Source organism: Kryptolebias marmoratus, linkage group LG3, assembly GCF_001649575.2.
Source record: "Kryptolebias marmoratus isolate JLee-2015 linkage group LG3, ASM164957v2, whole genome shotgun sequence".
Classification (NCBI taxonomy): Eukaryota; Metazoa; Chordata; class Actinopteri; order Cyprinodontiformes; family Rivulidae; genus Kryptolebias; species Kryptolebias marmoratus.
The window spans coordinates 24,161,837-24,182,424 of NC_051432.1; the positions used below are offsets into that span (position 1 = coordinate 24,161,837).

Here is a 20,588-nt window from a genome sequence, read left to right on the forward strand (position 1 = left end):
ATCATCAAAATTAAACGAAATAAACATTTGAAATATATGAGTTTGTATGTAATGTATGAATATAATATACAAGTTTCACTTTTTAAATGGAATTACTGAAATCAATCTACTTTTTCATGATATTCTAATTTTATGACCAGCACCTGTATATGTTATTGTAGGATCATTGTTTTTAAATAATGACATTCTGAGAAATGCATTAACACTTGAATCCTTATAACAAGGACTGGACACTACACATTGTGCAACATCTTTACTTAAACTTTTGGCCTTACCTGTTAGATTCAACACAAATATAGCAAAATAGCAAAATATATCTTGAAGCACTGGGTAGATTTTATTAAAACTCTTAAAAAATAACTATTGAATGTACATTTACAAATAACTTTTGGAGGTAAACCACATTTAAAATGAGTACCTCAGCTAATCAGACTTAGCCAAACACTAAAATTGCTGTAACTCAGTGACACTTTTAGGAAATGTTGAGGTTGTCATAGAAAAAAAATGATAGTTTATTGATTGTCTTAGCAGAGGTTTGCCATCTTGAGTGCTTCTAGTTTTTTGAATATATTATTAAATTTGCTCTGAAACAAATCTTTTGCCCTCATCAATGCTTAACTGGATGTAATCAATGTTGTTATATGTAAAACATAATACATACTATGTGCATTTATTCTGAATTTGTTTAAACTGTATGTTTTCATTTCTCTGCATAACAATTAAGGGGCAATAATTCTGAACAGGGCTCAAATTTATGGTGCAATCCTGAGAGTGTGATGATTTATCTTTGTCAGCAAGAAAAGTAAAAAGTGTATTGATTAAAACCATATGAACACATTTTTTAAAATATGAAGTTTATTCCAACAAACTGGACTTGAAATATGAGTAAGTTTCTTTGTGACTCCGTGGAACATTTCTGAACTCTCATTTTGTTGACAAAATATTATTTTCTTGTCGGTTTCTTCTACTGAAACCATTGAAGGTCCATCACTTTGAAGGAGCAGACTGTGATGCACACCGAAGACCCACAACCATTCATCTTTTTCAGTCTGTTGCCACATGGGTGCTAAATCATCAACGGCAGCTTAAATTACTGAACTGTACACAAGACAGAACACCACCTGACAAATGTTCATATTCATTTCCATTGTGTCTGTCTAAGCTAATAAACCAACAGTATATTATATTTCAGAGAGCATCAGGCAGATGCCTCAGAGCTAAAACAGCTGCAGTAACATGAACATTTTATTTCTATGAAATGAGCAGCGAGAACATTGGTAACAAAGCCCACAGGGAAACCCGAACACGTACAACTAGTGAGAAGATTTCAGACAAACTTTCTGCTCTCAGGTAAATGCTTGCAGAGGTGTTGATGTCACCAGCGGCTGCAGCAAAAGTTTCCCACATAGGAGGGGGGGAAAAAAAGTCCTGACACAACTTTAAAGGATTAAGTGAGTACAGATGTACAATTAAGAACGCTACCTCTGGCACAGTGGCCTTTTAAAATCTAATTTGTTGCGTGTTCTCAACTTAGCAAAAGGTTAGAAGAAAGAAAGACAGAGAGAGGGACTGTTTGAGGAGGAGGGATGGAGGCCCAGAGAAGACTCTGCTCTGATGGGAAAGAGGAAGTGGGGAACCTAAAATAAGTAAATTGCTTCATATTAGTTTAGATCATGAACTTCTGTGCTTAAAAGGTTAAATCTTAGATACATTCCAATTATTAATTAAGTGCCAAATTATAATAATAATAAAAACCTTTATTATATAAGTAAATGAAAATTTAGTTATGTATGTATTTACACCAATATTTGCACTTGTAATTAACAAGTTTCCCATTGGAGAACAGGACCAAACCAAATCTTAAGGTTACTAAGTACTATTTTCTTTTCTTTTTTTTTAAATACTAAAAAGTATCTTTTCACATTGTTGTTTGATTTATCATCATGTGAATTCCAATTTACTGTTTTAATGACTCTGTTCAAATATTAATGCACCTCTGGCTCTGCAGTGAAACGGTGCACGGGTGCCGTATTTTACACTGAAGTGCACTGAGTGACGCAGCTTATTCAAGAACCATTGCTTATGTTTAATTTAAAAGTCGTTGTTCGTGCTTTCTAATACAATGTGGTTCCACCTAAATAAATATGTATTGAAATCTTGAATAATAATGTAATAGTAAAATATTTTGGAGTACATCAATAATATATAAATTATGTGCTTCTTTTACACTGTGTACTGTTCCTAGTTTTTATTTCATTATACATTGTCTGTTTTACAAAACAGACTGAATGGTCATTAAAATAGAAATGCAACAATTTAAATCCCTGGTCACCAAGAATAAAAAATAAATAAATAAGTTGATTAAGGTTTTTGTCTCCCCACAGATACTGTATGAAAAAGATATAAAAAGCAAAACACTGAACCTACATCTAAATTCCTGAATGGGTTGTTCAGAGTATCAGGAGAGGTGCTGACGGAGGCGAACCCAGAGCGCAGACTCATAATGCAAAAGGAAACTAATTTATTAAACTAAAAGATTAACAAAACAAAAGGCAGCAAAACGAAAACGTTAACTAACATCAAGACTAGGCTGGGACAAGGAAACGAAGACCAGAACGGGAACACACGAACAGACCATAAACAAAGAGTAACGATCCAGCGGGGAAGTGGAGAGAGTAACCGGGTTTTAAGCACAAAGGGAAATCAAGAGAAGTGATCAATCAAGTTTGTTTTCCCCCTTCGAGTTCTCTGGTTTTCTTTAAAAGTCCCAAACCAAGCCCGTCAGGTTAACTGAAGACTCTTAGTTGACTTTAGATGTGAGTGTTTGGATGGTTACTTGCCTCGTGTGACTCTGTGTCAGTCCTGCGATGGACTGCAGGGTGACCTGTCCAGGTGAACTCCACCTCTTGTCCAGTGTTTGTTGGAAATTGACACCAGCTCCCCTTGACCCTGAACAGGATTAAGCAGGTCCCAAAATGATGAGTTAATGCCTGAATGCAAACAGGATCATTTTTCCAAGCACACTTAGCAGCTGATTCAAAATAACCACAAGTACTTCTTTGATATAAGCTAAACAGACACTACTTATTAGTTTGACAAAAACAGCCAAATTCCACAAAAATGAAATATCTGATCTCCCTTAATCACAAAACAAACAATTAATATATTATTTTCTACCTCAATATCAATGTCAGTTTATTTATAAAGTATATTTAAAACCACACAAGTTGAACCAAAGTGCTGTGCAATAAATAAAGCAAACTAAAAATGATTGAAAACTCATCATTTCAGTAAAATAACAACAAAAGAAAACCCCCAAATCCCAAAACAGATAAAATAATTATAGTCACTAAAAACAATTTACAAGTGAAAAAAAAAATCAATTTAAAACACAAAACAAGAATCAGATGCCAATGAAAAATGAAAAAAGGTGAATTTTCAGCAGATTTTTAAAATGATTTGAGGTCAGAGAAGATCTTATTTGAAATTTTAAATTGTTCCACAGAGTGGGTCCAGCCACTGAAAACACGATAACCTCTGCTTCTGAGTTCGTTTCGTGGGATGTTTAAGATCATCTGATTACCGGACCTGAGAGCTCTTGCTGGGACAACGAAAGATCTTGAGTTTGTTAAGGGTGGATGCCAATGGCAACATGTAAAACAAGCACAGAACAGGGCCCTGAACTCCACATGTATGTGTCCACTAATGACAAGAGCCAGAAAACTTTAAATAATAGGAGATGCTGTCTTTAATGGACAACAGACTGAAGGAATGTTGCTGCCTATAAACCTTTGTGCATAATTTCCTGTTGTTTTTCTTTCAGCTGCTCTCTTCTGCAGGGTTGTCACATGAAAGATTTGTTTTACGCTGGATGCCCTCACTGATGCAGCCTGGGCTCAAACCCGCAGCCTCAGGATCACAAAGTTGCACTGACCACCGAGCCACCGTGACCCTCTGCTTTCTAAACGCTATGACACTTTGTTACTAAAGTCACATTTACATCAAAAACTTGAATCTGCAATTTAAAAACCTTTCTGACATCTTCTTAAAACTTAGAATAAATGCATGTTTTACTTCTAATTGCCTAAAAGGATATTTTCTGTACAACCTTATCAATTTGAGATGAAATAATATTTAAAAAATACTACTGGTATCATGCGTTTTATTGGAAATAAGACAAACAAATCATAAATCTTAAGGTCAACATTGAATATAACATTAAAAAGATAAGGCATACAAAACTTAAAAAAAATCAAAATGCTTAAACAGACTTATAAACAAAGTATGCTGAGAACACAGTTATCCGTTTTTAATAACATTGTTTTGGCTAAAAGGTTTTTCAACAGTTTTTATCAGGTTACATTCAAGTGTAAACATTGGTATGAGGCAAGACATCGGAAAACCTACAGTCAATACTTGATTAATTATTCCATTGCATTATTAATGATGAAATACAGCTGCAGGACTTGGAGGTTGTCCCTGTCTTTGCTGGTTTAAACTCAACTTTTAATTTTGTAATCAAAAGAAAAACCTTTCGTGTCCAGACAGCTGGTTTTAAACCCTGCTTTTTGGAAAAAGACATAAATGGGATAAAAGCTTCTTGTTCTGGTCCCACATAAATAAGTTTTAAATGTGCAAAGACACAAATTTGACCTTTTTCTGATCATCTCCGACTTTCTGCAGTGATTGTTTGATCCAGGGCACTTGTGACAAAACAGAGGAACACCTTTTTTGAAAGCTACATTAGATTGTTCAGTTTCTATTAACAACCAGGCTGCCTTTGATACACTGAACTCAAATTACATTAACACAGGAATGTTTTTAACATTTTTGACTGTTTCATACCATGTATACCCAAGAAATACCCACCATTTCTGTTTCATTGCTGGGACGTACAGATAATCCAATTACAAACAGGGGAAAATACATATTTATTTTTATAAATATTCCTATGGCAGCACTGAGAAACATGTATCACATGCATATTTCTTCTGAGTTCTTTTTTGACACCATTGCACCTTTCTAATTTGGTTTTCCGTGTTGGCTTTCTGCTGACAAACATTGGTCTCAGTTAATTCAAGGACTGAGGTCACAGCAACATCATTAAAAGAAGATTTTGAAATAATTTAGCTTAGGGATGCACCAATACCACATCTTTACAAACCTAATACAAAAACAAACACTTACATTTGAGCGCTTGCCAATTCTGAGTACTGATTGAAGTACTAATAAATGCCATTACACTTCTTACAATTAATACCTCTAATTACAAATTTAATGTAGTCCAACAAGTCATTTGTATTTTGAAAATTTGTATTTTATATCATTTTATTTTCCATTTTTAGCACAACAGAGGCACTTTTCCAACCCAATAACATTGATGCATTACCACCTCCAACTGATAAGGAGAGTAAATCAGAACATCCATCCATCCATCCATCCATCCATCCATCCATCCATCCATCCATCCATCCATCCATCCATTTTCTTTACCCGCTTCTCCATTTTGGGTCGCGGGGAGCTTAGATCAGACCAGTCATCTTAAAAACAAAGTAAAAAAACTACTTTCACACCGCTGACATTGCTTCTCCTCTCCGACCTGACCGCTCAAATGACATCCCGCTGCCTTAAAGTGGAACACTTTTATGAGTGTGAGTCCACACACACGGTATCAGACCGATACCCAATACTGGTATAGGTGCATCCCTAATTCAGCTTTAGCATCACATTTGCCCTGAAGGATAATGGCGACTAACAATGAGCTGCAACACAAAAAGACACAAGTTACTGTATGCGATGTCATAAGGGTAGCAGTAGATACTGTAGTGTTTTTTTAAGCGTATTTGTCTTCCAAACAGTTTCTTTTTGACAGTCCACAGTCCCAGCAGGATTTACTTTGACAACAAAGTCAAACTTTCCTATGTAAAAGGCATCACTCCCCTTTTTGTATCTTCTCTAAAAACACAAAAACGAAGAAATCCTAAACCTCGGACCAAAGTCTTTCCAAAGGGGTTTCCAGGTACAGTGTGTCTCATATAAAGAATACATTGCAAAATATTTCCTTGGTTTGTCATTTGTAGGATGTGCTGTGCTGCTTGGTCCCTGGGTCTTTCTCTGCCACTTTAGTCTGATCTGAGGAGCCACAGGGTTCACTGGACCGTCCTTCAGGTCTGGGGGCTGAGAGTGGACCAGACGAAGCTGCCTCGGCTCCAGGATGCAACACCGACGACCCCTGCTGAGTCCCAGGACTGAGCTTCTGGTCAGCTAGAGGACTTGTTAGGCCTAAGTTGGACAGGGCATCCAGAGTACCATCTGGGTCCACCATCATGTCGATCGCTGTCAGTTTGGAGCAGGAAAAAAAAAATTGTGCAATGAATCCTGCTGCATCCAACAACAAATACATGGTTGAGATTTGAGATTTTCATTCCTCCGTGATTGCTGCTCATCTATGAGGACTTGTGTTTGTTTTGAAAATTTAAGAAGAATGTCCATACCTGCGAGTTGCCTTTCCACCCTCTTCAGGTCTTGAATAATTGTTGAAATCTCCTGTTAAGATTATAAAGATTGTAAAAAATTAAGGCTAGTCAAGGGTGTGATTTAGTAACGAAAAGCTCTCAGAGCAAATAAATCAGCTTGATTAATCTCTTTATTGCTGCAGAAAAAGGTTTGGAGCCAATCCCATCACGCTGAGTAATGCTTTATGAGCTTTGTGACTTGTGGTTTAGACATATCTCTTCAAGGGTTCACATGAGGACAGTCTGGGTCAGATTTATCTCTCTGCTCCTGTGAGACGCAAAACTTTTATGAAGTTTGGCTTGTAACTCTTTTTCTTTTTATGATGAAACAACCTTATTTGGTGGAGTTTTATCTATGAAATACAGTAAGAATTTGAACAGCAGCATCAAATGCAGCTGAACAAACCTTTACTTTTATTCCATATACATACAGGAATCATTCCATTCAATTACATCAGTATTAGGAGAGAGAAAAAAACAAATGCAGAAAGATAGAAAACACACAAACTCCTAATAAAAGGTGTGTGAAAGGTGGACATGTTCCTCACCTTGTTGGAGCTCTTAAGCAGTAAGGAGTCGTGCTCTGCCTGCAGTTTGGTCTCAATCTCCTCCCATTTCCGCTCTTTATCCTTGAAGAGGATCCTTGAAGTCGTTTCAGAAATAGATTCAAGTAAAATACATAAAAAGCATGCCTAATATAGATACTGTTAGAAGTATTAGCTGACAGTTAGAATAATTTCACTCAGACATTGTCTACAGATTAAAATAAAAATCCTTTGACCCGTCAGCCTAATGAGAAAAATGTGCTGCTGGTTGACAGAGTAAACCTTTGTGATGTGCCACTCAGACTGTGTGTGTCGGCCTCATTCCAACAAAGAACAAACACAGGAATCCTTGTCTCCTATTCTCAACATTTCTGTTTTACTGGCCCTGTTTTGCATTTGTTGGAGTAAATGTGCTGAAAATGACAATAACAGCACATGGAACTGTTTAGTGTTACAATGCATTTCTCACCTGACTTTGCAGCTTGTCTTATCAACAGAGTGACGTATTCTGGTTGAGAGCTGGGTCACAGAAGCAAGAAGAACACTGTCCAGGATCGCCTGATAACAAAAAAAACACATGATTAACGTGTGAAATGGATTGTGGAATTCGATAACTGACCCTAGTTCTGCACAGAGCCAAAGACAGAAACATACAGAACCTCTTCTACAAGCTTTATTTGTAGAGATAAGTCTAAACGGAGCAACTGCTGCTCACAAAACACTTAGTTTTCCTTAAAAAGACATTTTAAAAACAGATGAAATGAGTCCATCTCTTCTGTTTGATGCAAAGCTAAATAATGTGTGGTTAGTTGCTTCAAATGCCTTAAATGTGCACATTTAAATGTGGCTTTGAGTTGGGACCAGTACAAAAAATGATCTAAGTTGTGTGAAATTTTAAGCAAAGAATTTAAAATGGACTCAAACTTGAAATAGACTGTACAAAAATAAAGCAGACTTCATAATAACTAGCAATTTTTCTATACAGTGGATTCATTTTTCTTTTAAAAAGTAGCGACAGCGAAATAATGACAGAAACTGTGTCTACGATGTGACAACTTATTAGACAGTTTTAACTAGAGGAATCACGTTTTGTAGGAAAGTGCAGTGTGAATGTGGAATACTGGGCGCTGAATGCTGTTAAATCTAAAAGAAGCAAAACAGGCCTGGTAAAAGGTAAGATAAGCAAAATGTTGCTAAAAGCTAAAAGTGGCATAAGAAGACAAAAACAGAGCAAGTATGCTAAAGCAGATTTTAAAAAAGAACAATGTTTTTGAAGGAACTAAAGAGAACTCAACAGGTGAACATTTTTCTAAATTAAATATATATTGAAAAGTATAAAACTTACAAAACTAAAACTCAAAGCTCCCCTTTCATGATAAATCTGAACATTTTGATATATGAATGGCTAAAATAGCACACACAAAATAAATCACATGGGATCTAATTAAGTCATGCTTATCTTAAGTCAAATGTAAATGAGAGGTGTCTTAATATAAGCCTTTTAAATTTTTTAAGCTCTGAACAGTTCTTAACAGATAAAAATTCCTCATATTAGGAACACTCATCATCATTACTCATCAGTTACTTCATTACACTTTAGTATTTAGATCTTGAAAAATCCAAAAGTAATTGTTTAGCTGACATTAATGTAAACACCATATGGTGAAGTAAAGTTCCTCTGAGTAGGATCAGCTCAGACCATCAAAAGCTTTAAAAACAGTAAGAAAATGTTAAATCCAGTCGAGTCAGGAGGCCAGTGAAATGAGATCACCACTTACCCTTTATGATCCTTTATGATCATGTTTTCTTGCTCCTGTTAAAATATGAGCAGCTGCATTTTTCTAGTTGTAGCTCAAAGTGTAATAACTGTTCTTTATCCATATAAAAGGAGTTGGAAAAATATCAGTAAACTTGTGTTTTAGTTATTGATCCTCTAATATCCAGTTAGCCCATACAAGGGCTCAAGTTCTCATGCAATGTTAAAAAAAAGTCAATCACATTTAAATGTGAAAACTGTAGCTGCTACAAACAGCTAACTATGGTTTAGACTTATCATAACCTTTTGCTGTGCTTGTTTCAATAAACCACAGTAAATTATTGTGTCGGTTATTAACAAAGTGGCGGTAAAACACTTGAAAGGACTTTGTAGAGTGCCTGAATTAAATTTATCGTTTTGTAAAAAAGACATAATCACAGACTCACATCATCTCTATTCCACGTCTGTCTGCGGATAGAACGAGAGCTTTGATCATTAGGACCTCGTTGCCGAAGCTCCACAGTCTGACTGTTTGCTCCCAGAATGTTGTTCTGCTCTGTGGAGGGAACACCCAGGCCCAAGCCATCATCAAATGCAGACTCCTCCAGCTAAAAGAGATTAAATGTACAGAAGAGAAATGATCCTATCAGATATTATTCTTATATTAGATAGATAGATAGATAGATAGATAGATAGATAGATAGATAGATAGATAGATAGATAGATAGATAGATAGATAGATAGATAGATAGATAGATAGATAGATAGATAGATAGATAGATAGATAGATAGATAGATAGATAGATAGATAGATAGATAGCAAATAGTAAAAGTCTTGTGTCATGTGATGAGTGTACCAGAGCTCCAGGGTCAGTTGCTGCAGGGCTGACTGAGTCGATCTCTCCCGCCACATCATGAATCTCTTTGGCAAGCATGGCTAAATCCTTGGCTAGATCTTGGCTAATCCTAATAAACAAATAAAAGTAATAATACATATCATATCAGTAGGAATTCATGTTTTTTCTCTGTGATGATATTTATTTCCTAACACCTCATACACAAACTCATAACATATATACATTTCATGTAGGAGAGGTGTTTTTAAATTTAGAAGCTGTGTTTAAGAATATTTCCAGGACTTCCAGGACTTCTCACCTACATACCTGGCTATTTCTTCGCTGTGCGCTGTCCAGTCTCTCATATACTCATCTTGGTCCCTGGAGGTCTGCTTGAAGGCAGCCAGGCCTGCAGGGTTGGGCGATGCTGGGGCTGAGCCTCCTAACTGGGCCACTCGTGTTGAAGGGAAGGATGGCCTTGTTTGGCCCTGCTTGGATACATGGCGGTTTGAGTTGTACTCGTCCTCTGAGGTGGAGGCGTACTCCACAGGAACCCGGCGCCACCGCGTGCCAGCTGAGGAGGAAAATGGAGAGGAGTCAGATGCAAAAGTTTATTATCAAAAAAGAAATTTGCACTACAAACACGTTTACAGTAAACTGTATATTTTTTTAGAAAAAAATGGACAGCTTAGAATTCTATTGCTGTTGGACACGGTAAAAAAACGTCCACTTACATGGAGGTGCAGCATGTCCATGAGAGGAAGTTCCTTTGCTTTTATCAGGCAGCTTGGAGGCGCTGTTGGCTCTGGCTCTGGGTCCAGAAAACGAAGCCACGTTGCTTCCTCTCAGTCCTTGTCTGACTGCATAATCACCTGCTGCAGTGCGAGCCCCCAGACCTCTGCCCCTTGTCACAGTCGCCTCTGAGTCACTCTGAGCAGAAGGAGATGCCACCCTCGGTCTCCTAGGCTGTGCTAAAGCCTCTATCCTGGACATCCCCCTTCTTGCTACCCCTGTCCTGGATGTAGAACTAGCAGTAGAGGCCTCAGACGCCACAGACAGTCGGTCCATATCAGCAGGTTCAGTATCGGATGAATCCCCCAGCCGGGCTCGTCTCAACAACGATGTCCGAGTGGGTCTAGGTTTGGGAGCATTAGCAGTTTTACTGGGAGCAGAGGAAGCTGAGTTCTGGGTGATCTTAGAGCGACTAGACTTGGTGCTGGCCCCGACTGTTGTGCTCCCAGCTTGGGCTCTAGTGTTTGAGCCTCTGGTTTCTTGCATGGAGGTGGCTTGTGAGTCTGAAAGGAGAGAGCTGGAGTTGACATCATCATCAGTAAGATCCAGGGAAGCCCAGGGGCGGCTAGACTGCTGAGGACCAGATGTTCTGTTCTTGACCCTCTGGTCCTGAGTATCTCTGACCCCAGCAAGACCCTTGTTAGACGAGCACACAACTGTTCTTTCCTTCTGCTGCCCCGCAAGTGTCCGACGCTTCTGGACTACTTTCCTCACTCCGTCTGCCTGGCTTACTGTGCTTGTTGTGTCCACATCTGACTCTGGAGACATGGAGCCTTCAATGGACTGACTCGGGGGATCACCTTGATCTGATACAGTGGTTTCTAGAAAAGCTGCCACAGCTTCCGAGTCTTTCTGCAGTGTGACACTGTCAATGCTAGCATCTTTACTTCTGCTGCATGTGAGCCCGTCAATACGTGGTATGAGCTCTATAGGCACGTTGGCACTAGGTTTCTCCACAGTAAAACTCTCCTGCCTCACTAATGGTTTCCCACTACTTTCTCTGACTTTCTCCTCTTCCCTTTTCCTCCTTCTTGCCTCCTCCATTCTTCTCTCCCCACTGGTCATTGGACGAGGGGGGAGTTTGGCCAGCACACCTGACTGACCTGATCTCCCACCACCACTGTCCTGTGATTTTGCCGGTGAGGAGCGACTGGGGCTGCTCCCATGACTGCCAACACCTCCTGTGCCATGACCAGGCTGATTCTTTCCTCTGGAAATCCTCTCATCTTGATTCTCTTTTTCCTGTAGCTCAGTGTCCTGTTTCTCCCCCAGATCTGTGCGTAGGCCTGCACCCGGACTCCTCCTTCCGAGGATGACCTCCTCCCCAGGTAGCTGAGGTAGGGTTCTCCTCTTACGCTCGGAGTGCGCAGAGGAGGCAACAGAGGCTATGTGGATGGATTCACTTATATCAACTGAAAAATAAGAAAAAAAAAACTGAATGTGCATTAAATATTACTAGCAAGTGCATTACTGTTATGCTGGGTTTATTTTTTACTTTCTTAGTAGATTACCAAGCAGGTTATCACTTTTCATCAATGCAAAAAAAAAAGTCTAATGTAAAGGTAAAAGAATAAAGGTAGAAGAAAAAAATAAAACTGTCAAGAAGTTTTTAATGAGATTTGACTCAAGTTCTTTAAATTAAACTTTCCTTGCACGGCAGCCTTTGTAGCAAAGACATAAAACTAAGAAGTCCAATCATCAAAAACAATTATGAGACACTAGAATTTCTAACTAAACTAAAACAACTCGTACTAACTTGGATTGTGTATCTCTGTTCTGTGGCCGACACAGTGCTTCTCTTGATACAATGCCAACAATCCAGTTTACAGGCGGCAAAAAACAATATGATATGCCACAATTCAGCCCCTAATTATCATGCAGTTCAGCCTGTAATCACACTATGATGCAGTTTAATATGAGTTATAATCCAACACATTGAGATTCAACGCATTATAATACAGTAAAGCAAAAGAAGGGACCTGTCACTTATTAAGACAAAATATTTAATATCTAATGAAAAATGGCCGCTCACAAAAAGATCTTGTTTTAAAATTACAAAACACTTTTGCCTAACCTGATTCACAATTATTCAACAAATTAATTACACAAATTAGGCACAGTGCATAATTAATAAACCTGTTTACAGCAGGTGTTTAATACTCTTTTAGTAACTCAGCAATGAGCTGCAAAATGTACATTATAAAAAAATAAAACACATGGTAACCTTTTTGTCCTATATAATATTAATATCCTAATATCCTAATCCTAATGTCCTAATATTAGTTGATTCACATTGCTTTGAGAACATTTTCAGTGTTTGTTGCTGTTTATGCTGCAGCTGCTGTAGTTCTCATCCTGAACTCTAGGTGTCACTAAAAGGAAAATAGTACAGCTAAACAGCAGGGACTGCAGCCAGAAGAAGAGCTGTCTACTGTGAGAGATGAAGAGAGGAAACCTGTTCTTCATACACAAATGTTACTACTCTTTAACTATATATATACATACAGTGGATGTCTGTGTGTAGAAACAAACCTGCTTGCCAACTTTAAATGATGAAATGAATCAGATTATCAGTACAAAGATTTAATAAACTGATACATCTGGATTTAATCCCAAACTACATCAGTAAACAGCTGGTTTGCAGATGCAGGCACATCATGCACGGGCTTGACGGTGAATTGGTACGAATTAGTTAATCTTCCCAAACCCATTTGTAGTTTGTGGACTTTTGCATCTTGTGTGTGTTATCCTGGCAGAGGGTAATTTGTGGCTAAATGCAGATATGTGAAATGACAACACCTTTTCTACATTTTTGGTTTGAGACTAGCCAACAAGTCTTAATGCACTGCTGTGGATCTGACTACAGTCAATTTGTGACTAATCTTTTGTTGGGCTACATCTGGTTTTTTTACACTAATTATGACCACAATTTACTTAACATCCCCTAAATTTTCTGCAAGATATTGTGAGCCTAAAATGAAACTAAGTAAATAAATAAAGTTCGTACCTCTGTCCTCCGTGACCATAGTTTGGTTTTCACCTCCCGATCCCTCAGGGTCCGTTCTTATGTGGCTGGCAGCCAGAGTAGCCCACTGCGACACCCAGCGAGGACCCCCCACCATCAACTCTTCAGACAAGACCTGAACCAAGTAAACGTGATGGATACAAGAAAAAAAGTCCTGCAGTTTAAGTGACATCTACTTCAGATCAATGCAGTCTGTGCTCATTTACTGGTAAAACTAGATCAAATTAAAGTCACTTTAATTGAGAAAAAAAACAAAACAAAACTTGAGCACCTCTGTCTCCAATCGTCCAGGCTTTCCTCTGTCTCTGGAACCAGACCGCTGGGAAGAAAGCCTTTCTCTTTGGTTAGTCCCCCCCAACCTGGACACACATTGCTCATCCACACCAAACACCTAAAAGAGACCCACACAAATAAAGTCAGAGAATGACTAAAAACTGAACGGTTATAAGGTTACATCCTCCTTACTTTGTCAATCAGTTTTCTAGCCTGTTCTTCTTGATTGTTTCCATTCTCTAGCTCAATGGTGTAAGTCCCCCTATCACTGTAATCATCACCATGGCGATAGCACTCATCACGCCCACTCTGCTGATGTGCCGCAGAGCCGCAGTGCCTCTCCACAAATCTACTTGCCCCTTTGGAAGTTGCAGGCTTGCGACGGCGTGCAGGACTGTCCTCTTCTGCAAAAAGACCCTCCGGGACGTTCGCGCGGCCTTCTCTAATCTTCATCCCAGCACCGCCCCAAAGCCCCCATGAGCGCTCCTCCAGAGCTGCGGCCCTCCGCTGCTCTCCAAGAGCGTTTTCTGAATCACTCTGAGTGCCGTCCTCATGTTTACTGCCTGGCAAAAGTGTGTTAGACAGAGACAAAGGTAACAGATGTGTCAAAAGAGCAAAAGAGAGATTAACTAAACGGAATCACAGCATGTATTATTTACACCAACCTTTAAGACTCTTCATCTGCACAGGAACGTCACTCTTCACACTTTCCCCATCGTCCTCTGCAACAGTCTCTTTAACAGCCAGCGGCAGCTCATTTTGGGCCAGCCAGTCAGCAACTTTCACCTCCGCTGCCACCATAGCTGTTTGAAGTGGACTCAGCTCTTCTCCAACAGCCCTTTTAGGACGTGGCCTGGTTTCTGGTCCTACTTTTGCTACTCGATCTTTGACAGTCACTTTACTCGTTGCTCCAGAGTCAAACTCGATGGTGAATGAAGCGTGTCCGTGGATGGGTTCTGCAGCAGCAGAAACACCAGCCTCTTGGTCCTGTGAGGGGGGTTCATTATTCACTTTGCCTGCTGGAGTGTCTTTAGTTGGTATGTTGAAGTAACTCGACTCTTGGTTTGAGGCTGTCTGAGGGGTAGATTTTGAGATGTCTACACTTTTCTTGGTATCTGTAGGAAGTAATGGAAAGATTTTGGAACATTCACTGATTATAAATATCGCCTCTATGAATTTAACTTTTCAACACTTCAAAAGTTAAAACAGTAACATTTTAAACAACAACCGTTACTGTTTAATTACAGCCTTGTCTGTACGATCACACAACGAAGCATCTGTCACTGATCCTACCTGTCTCTGCCTTTTCTCTTTTCCGGTCTGAATTCTTTTCCTCAGGCCTTCCTGGATGCTGCTCATCAGCTTCTCCATCACCCCACCAAGCAGGCTGGCCGTAAAGAGGGGTACCTCTTTTCAATACTGCTGTGTCTCCTGCCAAAACAGTTCCTCAGTTAGTCACACTGGGAGCTCCTTAGAGCTGCCTGGTGGCCTGTAGGAGGTTCATTTAAATGGACATGGACATTGAAGACGAGAGTTGAGTCCAGACTCTACATTAAAACAAGAGACTTTTGATTCATGATTCTCAAAATTTTAAATTCCTCTTTAAATATGGAATGACGCATGATGAGACACGATGCAAAAGTTCTGCACTTGAAATCAGGCGCATGAGAGTTGCCACCAATTTAAGATGTTTGTGTTGAGATCGATTTAACATTGCTGGCTGACTTTTCAAAATGATAAAATGCAGTGTTGACCTCACGCTCACCTGTTGTCTTATCCTCTGACCTGCTGGGCTCTGAGGGTTTGGCGGTGGCCCCGTCACACGTTTGTGTTGCCACTGCCTCAGAAGGTTTCACCTCAGGCTTGGAAGATTCTGTCTCTGCAGGTTTCTTCTGGATCATCTGCAGCTGACTGCTTAGTTTCTCATGCTGACAATTAAGGACAAAGCAGCGAGACAAGTTCAGAGAGGAAAAAAGGCAAAACAGTTGTGTCAAACTAATAATTTGATTTGCAACATTTGATTTTTTTTTTTTTGCTGAGCCAAGCTTTTGCATATTACTGAAGAAACATTTTAATCCTGGAATTTTGCTAGCTTATTAAGATGAAATCCTCTTCTCTGCAGCTACCTGGGAAGTTTGGCAGGATGAAACAGCAATTTCATCAATTCTGAAGCTTCCACCCAGTTCAGCATAACTCTTTGATTTTTTTTTCTACTACAAAGTCATGAAAAATTACAAGGCTGTCCAGTTTTGAGCAAACAGATCCGTTCAGTCTGCAAACTTTAGCATTTTTTTTCCCCAGCACAGCATGCCGTCTCACCTTGAGGGCCTCCTCGGGAATATGCAGCTCTCCTCGAACAACGGTGAACAGGTTGGTATGTGAGGCGGGTTAAGGTACAAGGTGAGGCGCTCTTTGCAGGAATGAAAAGCATGCACTAATAGCCTCATCTATTATGCAGCAGGTAGTACAATGAGCAAGAGGAGATAAAGTTACAGCGTTGCCCGTATATATCTTGTGTGCGTCATCTGATTTAACAGATCGCATAAGAACATAGTCAAAGGATATCATATCCAAACCTCAACTTGTCCTCGGTTTTCAGCGTGACGTACATTTGCTCCTGTATTCTCACTTCATTGACAAATGTCTGCAAACAAATACAAAATAATGACGTTACGTACAACATACAATGGGCTTTGGTTCGAGAACTTACCTACAATTTTGTAATTTTAGATATTCACTAACGACAGCGTTATGTAACTCCGAGCTGAAAACTAAGAAGCAAAGCTTGTATGAAACACTGAAGCTCTTCTTTTTCAGATTTTATCCAACCTAAAATCCAGGAATGGTTTAATTAAAGCTGTATTTATTATATGCTTATTCTTGCTTTGTGATAAGAATGAGACGATATAGAAATTTTAAAATCTGCCCGATTTTCTCTAATCCAAAGTAGAGTTAGGTCAATCAGTTCTGGACTAAATCTGAGAATATTTTAAGGTAAAAATGTTGACAAATATCTTCCATATTAGGAGGTTGGGGGTACTCAATTGCAATATCATGAAGAATGGTCAGAAAACAAAAATCACCAAATAAGAAACAAAATCTGCATATTTTTAATCATATCAATGGTTATTGTGACCCTAATTTAAAAATTTGTAATGAAAGTTTGTAAAACGTGTGTTTATTCACCTATGAAAACATCCAAAGTGACTGAAAATAGGTTAACAATGGCGATGCCTATGTAGGAGCCAAGAAATATGACAGTTTTAATATATCAGTGCGTATTTATGCAGATAAAAGTATTTTGTTTACACTGAGTGTGCACCTGCGTTTCAAAAGCTGCATATCAGTTTATCTGGAAAACTACTAGAATAATCTCTTTAAACCTGCACCATTTTGTATATATAAGTTTTTTTCATGTTTGACATTTGACATTTACTCAGTAATGATTTTTACATCAAAATCCATCCAACTCATTAACATTTATACTGAGAATAATGGCAGTCCTTTTATTTAACTTTGTAAAAACAGTTCACTGTCAAAATGGCAAACAAATTGAGCAATTTTAGAGCAAGTTATTAATCAGTTTTCTAAAATATTATCATGGAAGATATCAGCAGTTATGGATAATCCCATTAGGGCGATACAATTAAAATAGTCAAAAAGAAGAAAAGAAGTGCAGCACAAACAAATATTGTCTGAAATTTACTCTTCTGTGTGAGCACTAACATAACTAAATCCTACATTCCTGTGGTTTTACTTTCAAACTTTTTTATATTCTTTTTGTGTTATAAACTCATCATAGTTTCTATTTCTGTCTTTTTGTTTTTTGGAACTTACACTAACAATATTAATTTTAGGTTTCTTGTTAAGACAGTTTCCCAATAAGTAATCCAGAAATTGTACAGGATTCCTCACAACATTTAAAGAGAAAGAATATTGTCTAAAAGTGACAATTAGTTCCTTTAAGACAGACACTATAAATTAGCAACACACTCACCCCATTTAAGCTGCCCAAGTCCTTCACTCTGTGTTCGTCTGTGTTTGGGTCATAGTTGATGACAGCGTGCTGTTTGTCCACACTGCGGGACTAAATGATCCAAAATCCAGTCAATCACTGTAATCTAAACTGATCAGTTCTGAATTTTATTATAAGACAAAATTAAAAAGGCACATGTTAGTTATGGATCTGTACCTGCAGCATGAGCTCACAGTCGTCCCTCCCCACAAAAATCATCTCCCTGGGAAGACGATGCCGTGTCCCCCCGCCGCTCACCAGAAACCAGGAAGTCAGACTCATTTTTGCCTCGCAAGGTCACCTTTGACCTTTAGTAAATTGCGCTGAAAACAAACACAGTGAAATCACAGCTCTCCACTGCCTACCTTCTAATGTGATTATTCATGAGACACACTTTGATCAACAACCAGAGAAGTTCTTACAGCGAAACCAGGCGTGAATAAAAGCATCAAACAGTTAAAGAAAGCGAAACAGCTCAGAATCTGTGCTTGTGGTTGTGTATCATATGCACAGTATCTACTTTTATCACCCACGGGTATACTCATCACTCCAGATGGTGCAGTTTACAACAAGAACCACACAGTAAGTGTAAAAAAATCAAGAGATGGCTTACAGATATTCAGGCATTCTTCGAAACTTGCAGAGTGAGTTACTCAGCAGTCACCCTGGGCTCAAATCCAGAAGTCACACCACTGAAAAAGAAGTGATAATTATAAATATTGTATAGTTTAAAATAGGTGGCAAATTCCAAAGAAGCTGGCACATTGTGTAATATGTGAATAAAAAAAGAATGCAATAATTTCCAAATACTATGAACCTATATTTTATTCACAATGGAACATAATAAACATATCAAATGTTGAAACTAAGAAATTGTATCATTTTTAGGAGAAAAAAAAAGATTGGAGAGAGGGGCAAAAAAGACTATAAGTAAGTGATATCAATAAGGAACAGCTAAAATAGCATTTTGCAACTAACTGGGTTAACTGGCAGCAGGTCAGGAAGAGAACTGGGTATAAAAACAGTATTTTACAGAGGCTGAATCTCTTAGACGTAAATACAGGCAACAAAATGCTGCTTAAAGCTTTATCATGCCTCTCTGATGGTATGGGGGTACATGGGTGCTTGGGCAACTTACACATCTGGCAAAGCTCCATCAGTGCAGAAGTGTATGCCTGTCTGCAGTCCAGACCTCTCACTAAAAGCAAACCTTTGGTGCATCATGCAACAAAAAAAAAAATCAAGCAAAGAAGACTGAGGACTGTTGAACAGCAAGAATCTTACATCAGAGAAGAACAGGACAACGTTCACCTCCGAAAGCCCCAGCAGCCGCTCTCCTCAGTTTCTGAACATTTACAGGCTGTTGTTAAAAGAAGCAGGGATGCTTCCCAGTTCTTCTTAGTTTCAGTATTTGATATGTTTACTCTGCTTCACTGTGAACAAAAAAATGGGTTTATGAGAATTGCAAATCATCGCATTTTGTTTTTATTCACATTTTACGCAACATCCCAACTTTATTGGAACTGGGGTTGTTATGAGGCCATCATCCAAGAACTGACACATGTAGGACCTCCAGTCAGAGATCCACACCCAAACATAAACGGGTGTCAGACAATAACAACCTGCTTCCTTAAACCCTGATTCCCGCTTCCTTATGATTTTCTCACATGATGTCTCACATTCAGAAGCCCATGAAACAACAGCTCTTTTCACTGAAACAAACATCCTCCCTGCGCTGCAGCGACAGCAACACAGTCCATGCTGACTCACGCTCAGGAGGAACTATAGGTGAAACTGTGGGATTTGAAATACATACTTTTTCATGAAGCTTTTTTCTTTTTTTAAATCATTCCCAGAAGAACTCGTCATCCCCCTTAACTCCCCGTGGAGGACGTTCAGCAGCTATAATGACCCAGATTTTCCATGTAAGACGCCTGACCACGCACGGCTTCACCCAGTCTCGGATCTCAGCCTCCTCTGCAAATGACAGCTCATCATCTGAGGCTGGAAGCGGCCGCGGATGATGGGTGAAGCCGGCCCATGGAGGAGCCTGAGAAGGAGCCTGAGAAGGAGCCCAGTTAGGCCGTGTCTCAGCCCGGCGCTCACCGCGAACCCATTCAGCACCGAAACCACGACCGAGGGGGCATTTTCACATCAAATAATCAAATGCCGCACAATAAAGAATGCATATCGAGACATAAACACGCAGTCACAGTGAGATTATGGCTAATTACCGACGCATTATCTGAAGCGTGCATTCAGCCTCGCATCAGATTTTACGCGCATCTTTCAGGCCGAACGCAGACTGTAATTCCCACACACTCACGATGACAGCTCTCAGGTGATTTTAGAGCGGATCAGATGTTGTAAAGGTTGTATATTTACGCTGATCCGGGGATGTTGAGCTTCATGGAGGCTGCTCAAACAGCGCCGCTCCCCTCCGCCGCCTCCATCCTTACAGCAGAGGAGGAGGAGGCAGCAGACAGATCTGTCCCAAACATCACCTGACGGGTAAGAAGCTCGCTCACCTGCTGACAGACGGACAATCAGCTTTCAAACAGCGGTGCCTGGTGCTCCTGAAGCCCCTCTGCCCAGCCCTGCTGCACCGAGCTGTGCCGCGTCTTTGCCTCAAGGTGGCGCTGTGCGCATTTAAAGGAAGAGCAACGGCATTATGTAATCCTACAGGACACCTGACAGCAAACCATGAGTGGCCCATTTTATGGATGATTGTGGAATTTAAACAATGACTCTTTGATTTTTAAAATTTTTATTTTACTTATCATTTATATATTTTGATCAATCTAAAAACGGGCAAACTGTATTCATTAGAA

At 39.3% G+C, this 20,588-nt stretch overlaps 1 protein-coding gene across 1 annotated transcript; it reads right to left on the bottom strand.

Annotated features, from left to right (window-relative positions):
- Positions 1-4,148: 4,148 nt before the first annotated feature.
- Positions 4,149-20,360, bottom strand: cep170ab (centrosomal protein 170Ab). Its single transcript, XM_017417067.3, has 20 exons — positions 20,286-20,360; positions 18,371-18,449; positions 17,935-18,080; positions 17,740-17,829; positions 16,308-16,386; positions 16,062-16,120; positions 15,508-15,670; positions 15,036-15,173; positions 14,408-14,857; positions 13,935-14,305; positions 13,741-13,860; positions 13,452-13,584; positions 10,387-11,856; positions 9,980-10,226; positions 9,674-9,782; positions 9,263-9,424; positions 7,530-7,618; positions 7,064-7,157; positions 6,495-6,546; positions 4,149-6,336 (listed from the first exon to the last, which is right to left on the bottom strand). Exons 3-20 carry the CDS (start codon positions 18,037-18,039, stop codon positions 6,071-6,073), a joined length of 4,197 nt encoding a protein of 1,398 aa, XP_017272556.1. The 5' UTR covers positions 18,040-18,080; positions 18,371-18,449; positions 20,286-20,360; the 3' UTR covers positions 4,149-6,070.
- Between the last annotated feature and the right edge of the window lie 228 nt (positions 20,361-20,588).

What these genes read in the sequence shown, in the direction of transcription:
- cep170ab (XM_017417067.3), bottom strand. Translation starts at nt 18,039, where the DNA reads ATGAGTCTGACTTCCTGGTTTCTGGTGAGCGGCGGGGGGACACGGCAT. An exon ending in ACTGTGAGCTCATGCTGCAG is followed by an intron (nt 17,830 to 17,934) that starts GTACAGATCCAT and finishes TGGATCATTTAG; the next exon opens with TCCCGCAGTGTGGACAAACA. An exon ending in TATGGTCACGGAGGACAGAG is followed by an intron (nt 11,857 to 13,451) that starts GTACGAACTTTA and finishes CTTATTTTTCAG; the next exon opens with TTGATATAAGTGAATCCATC.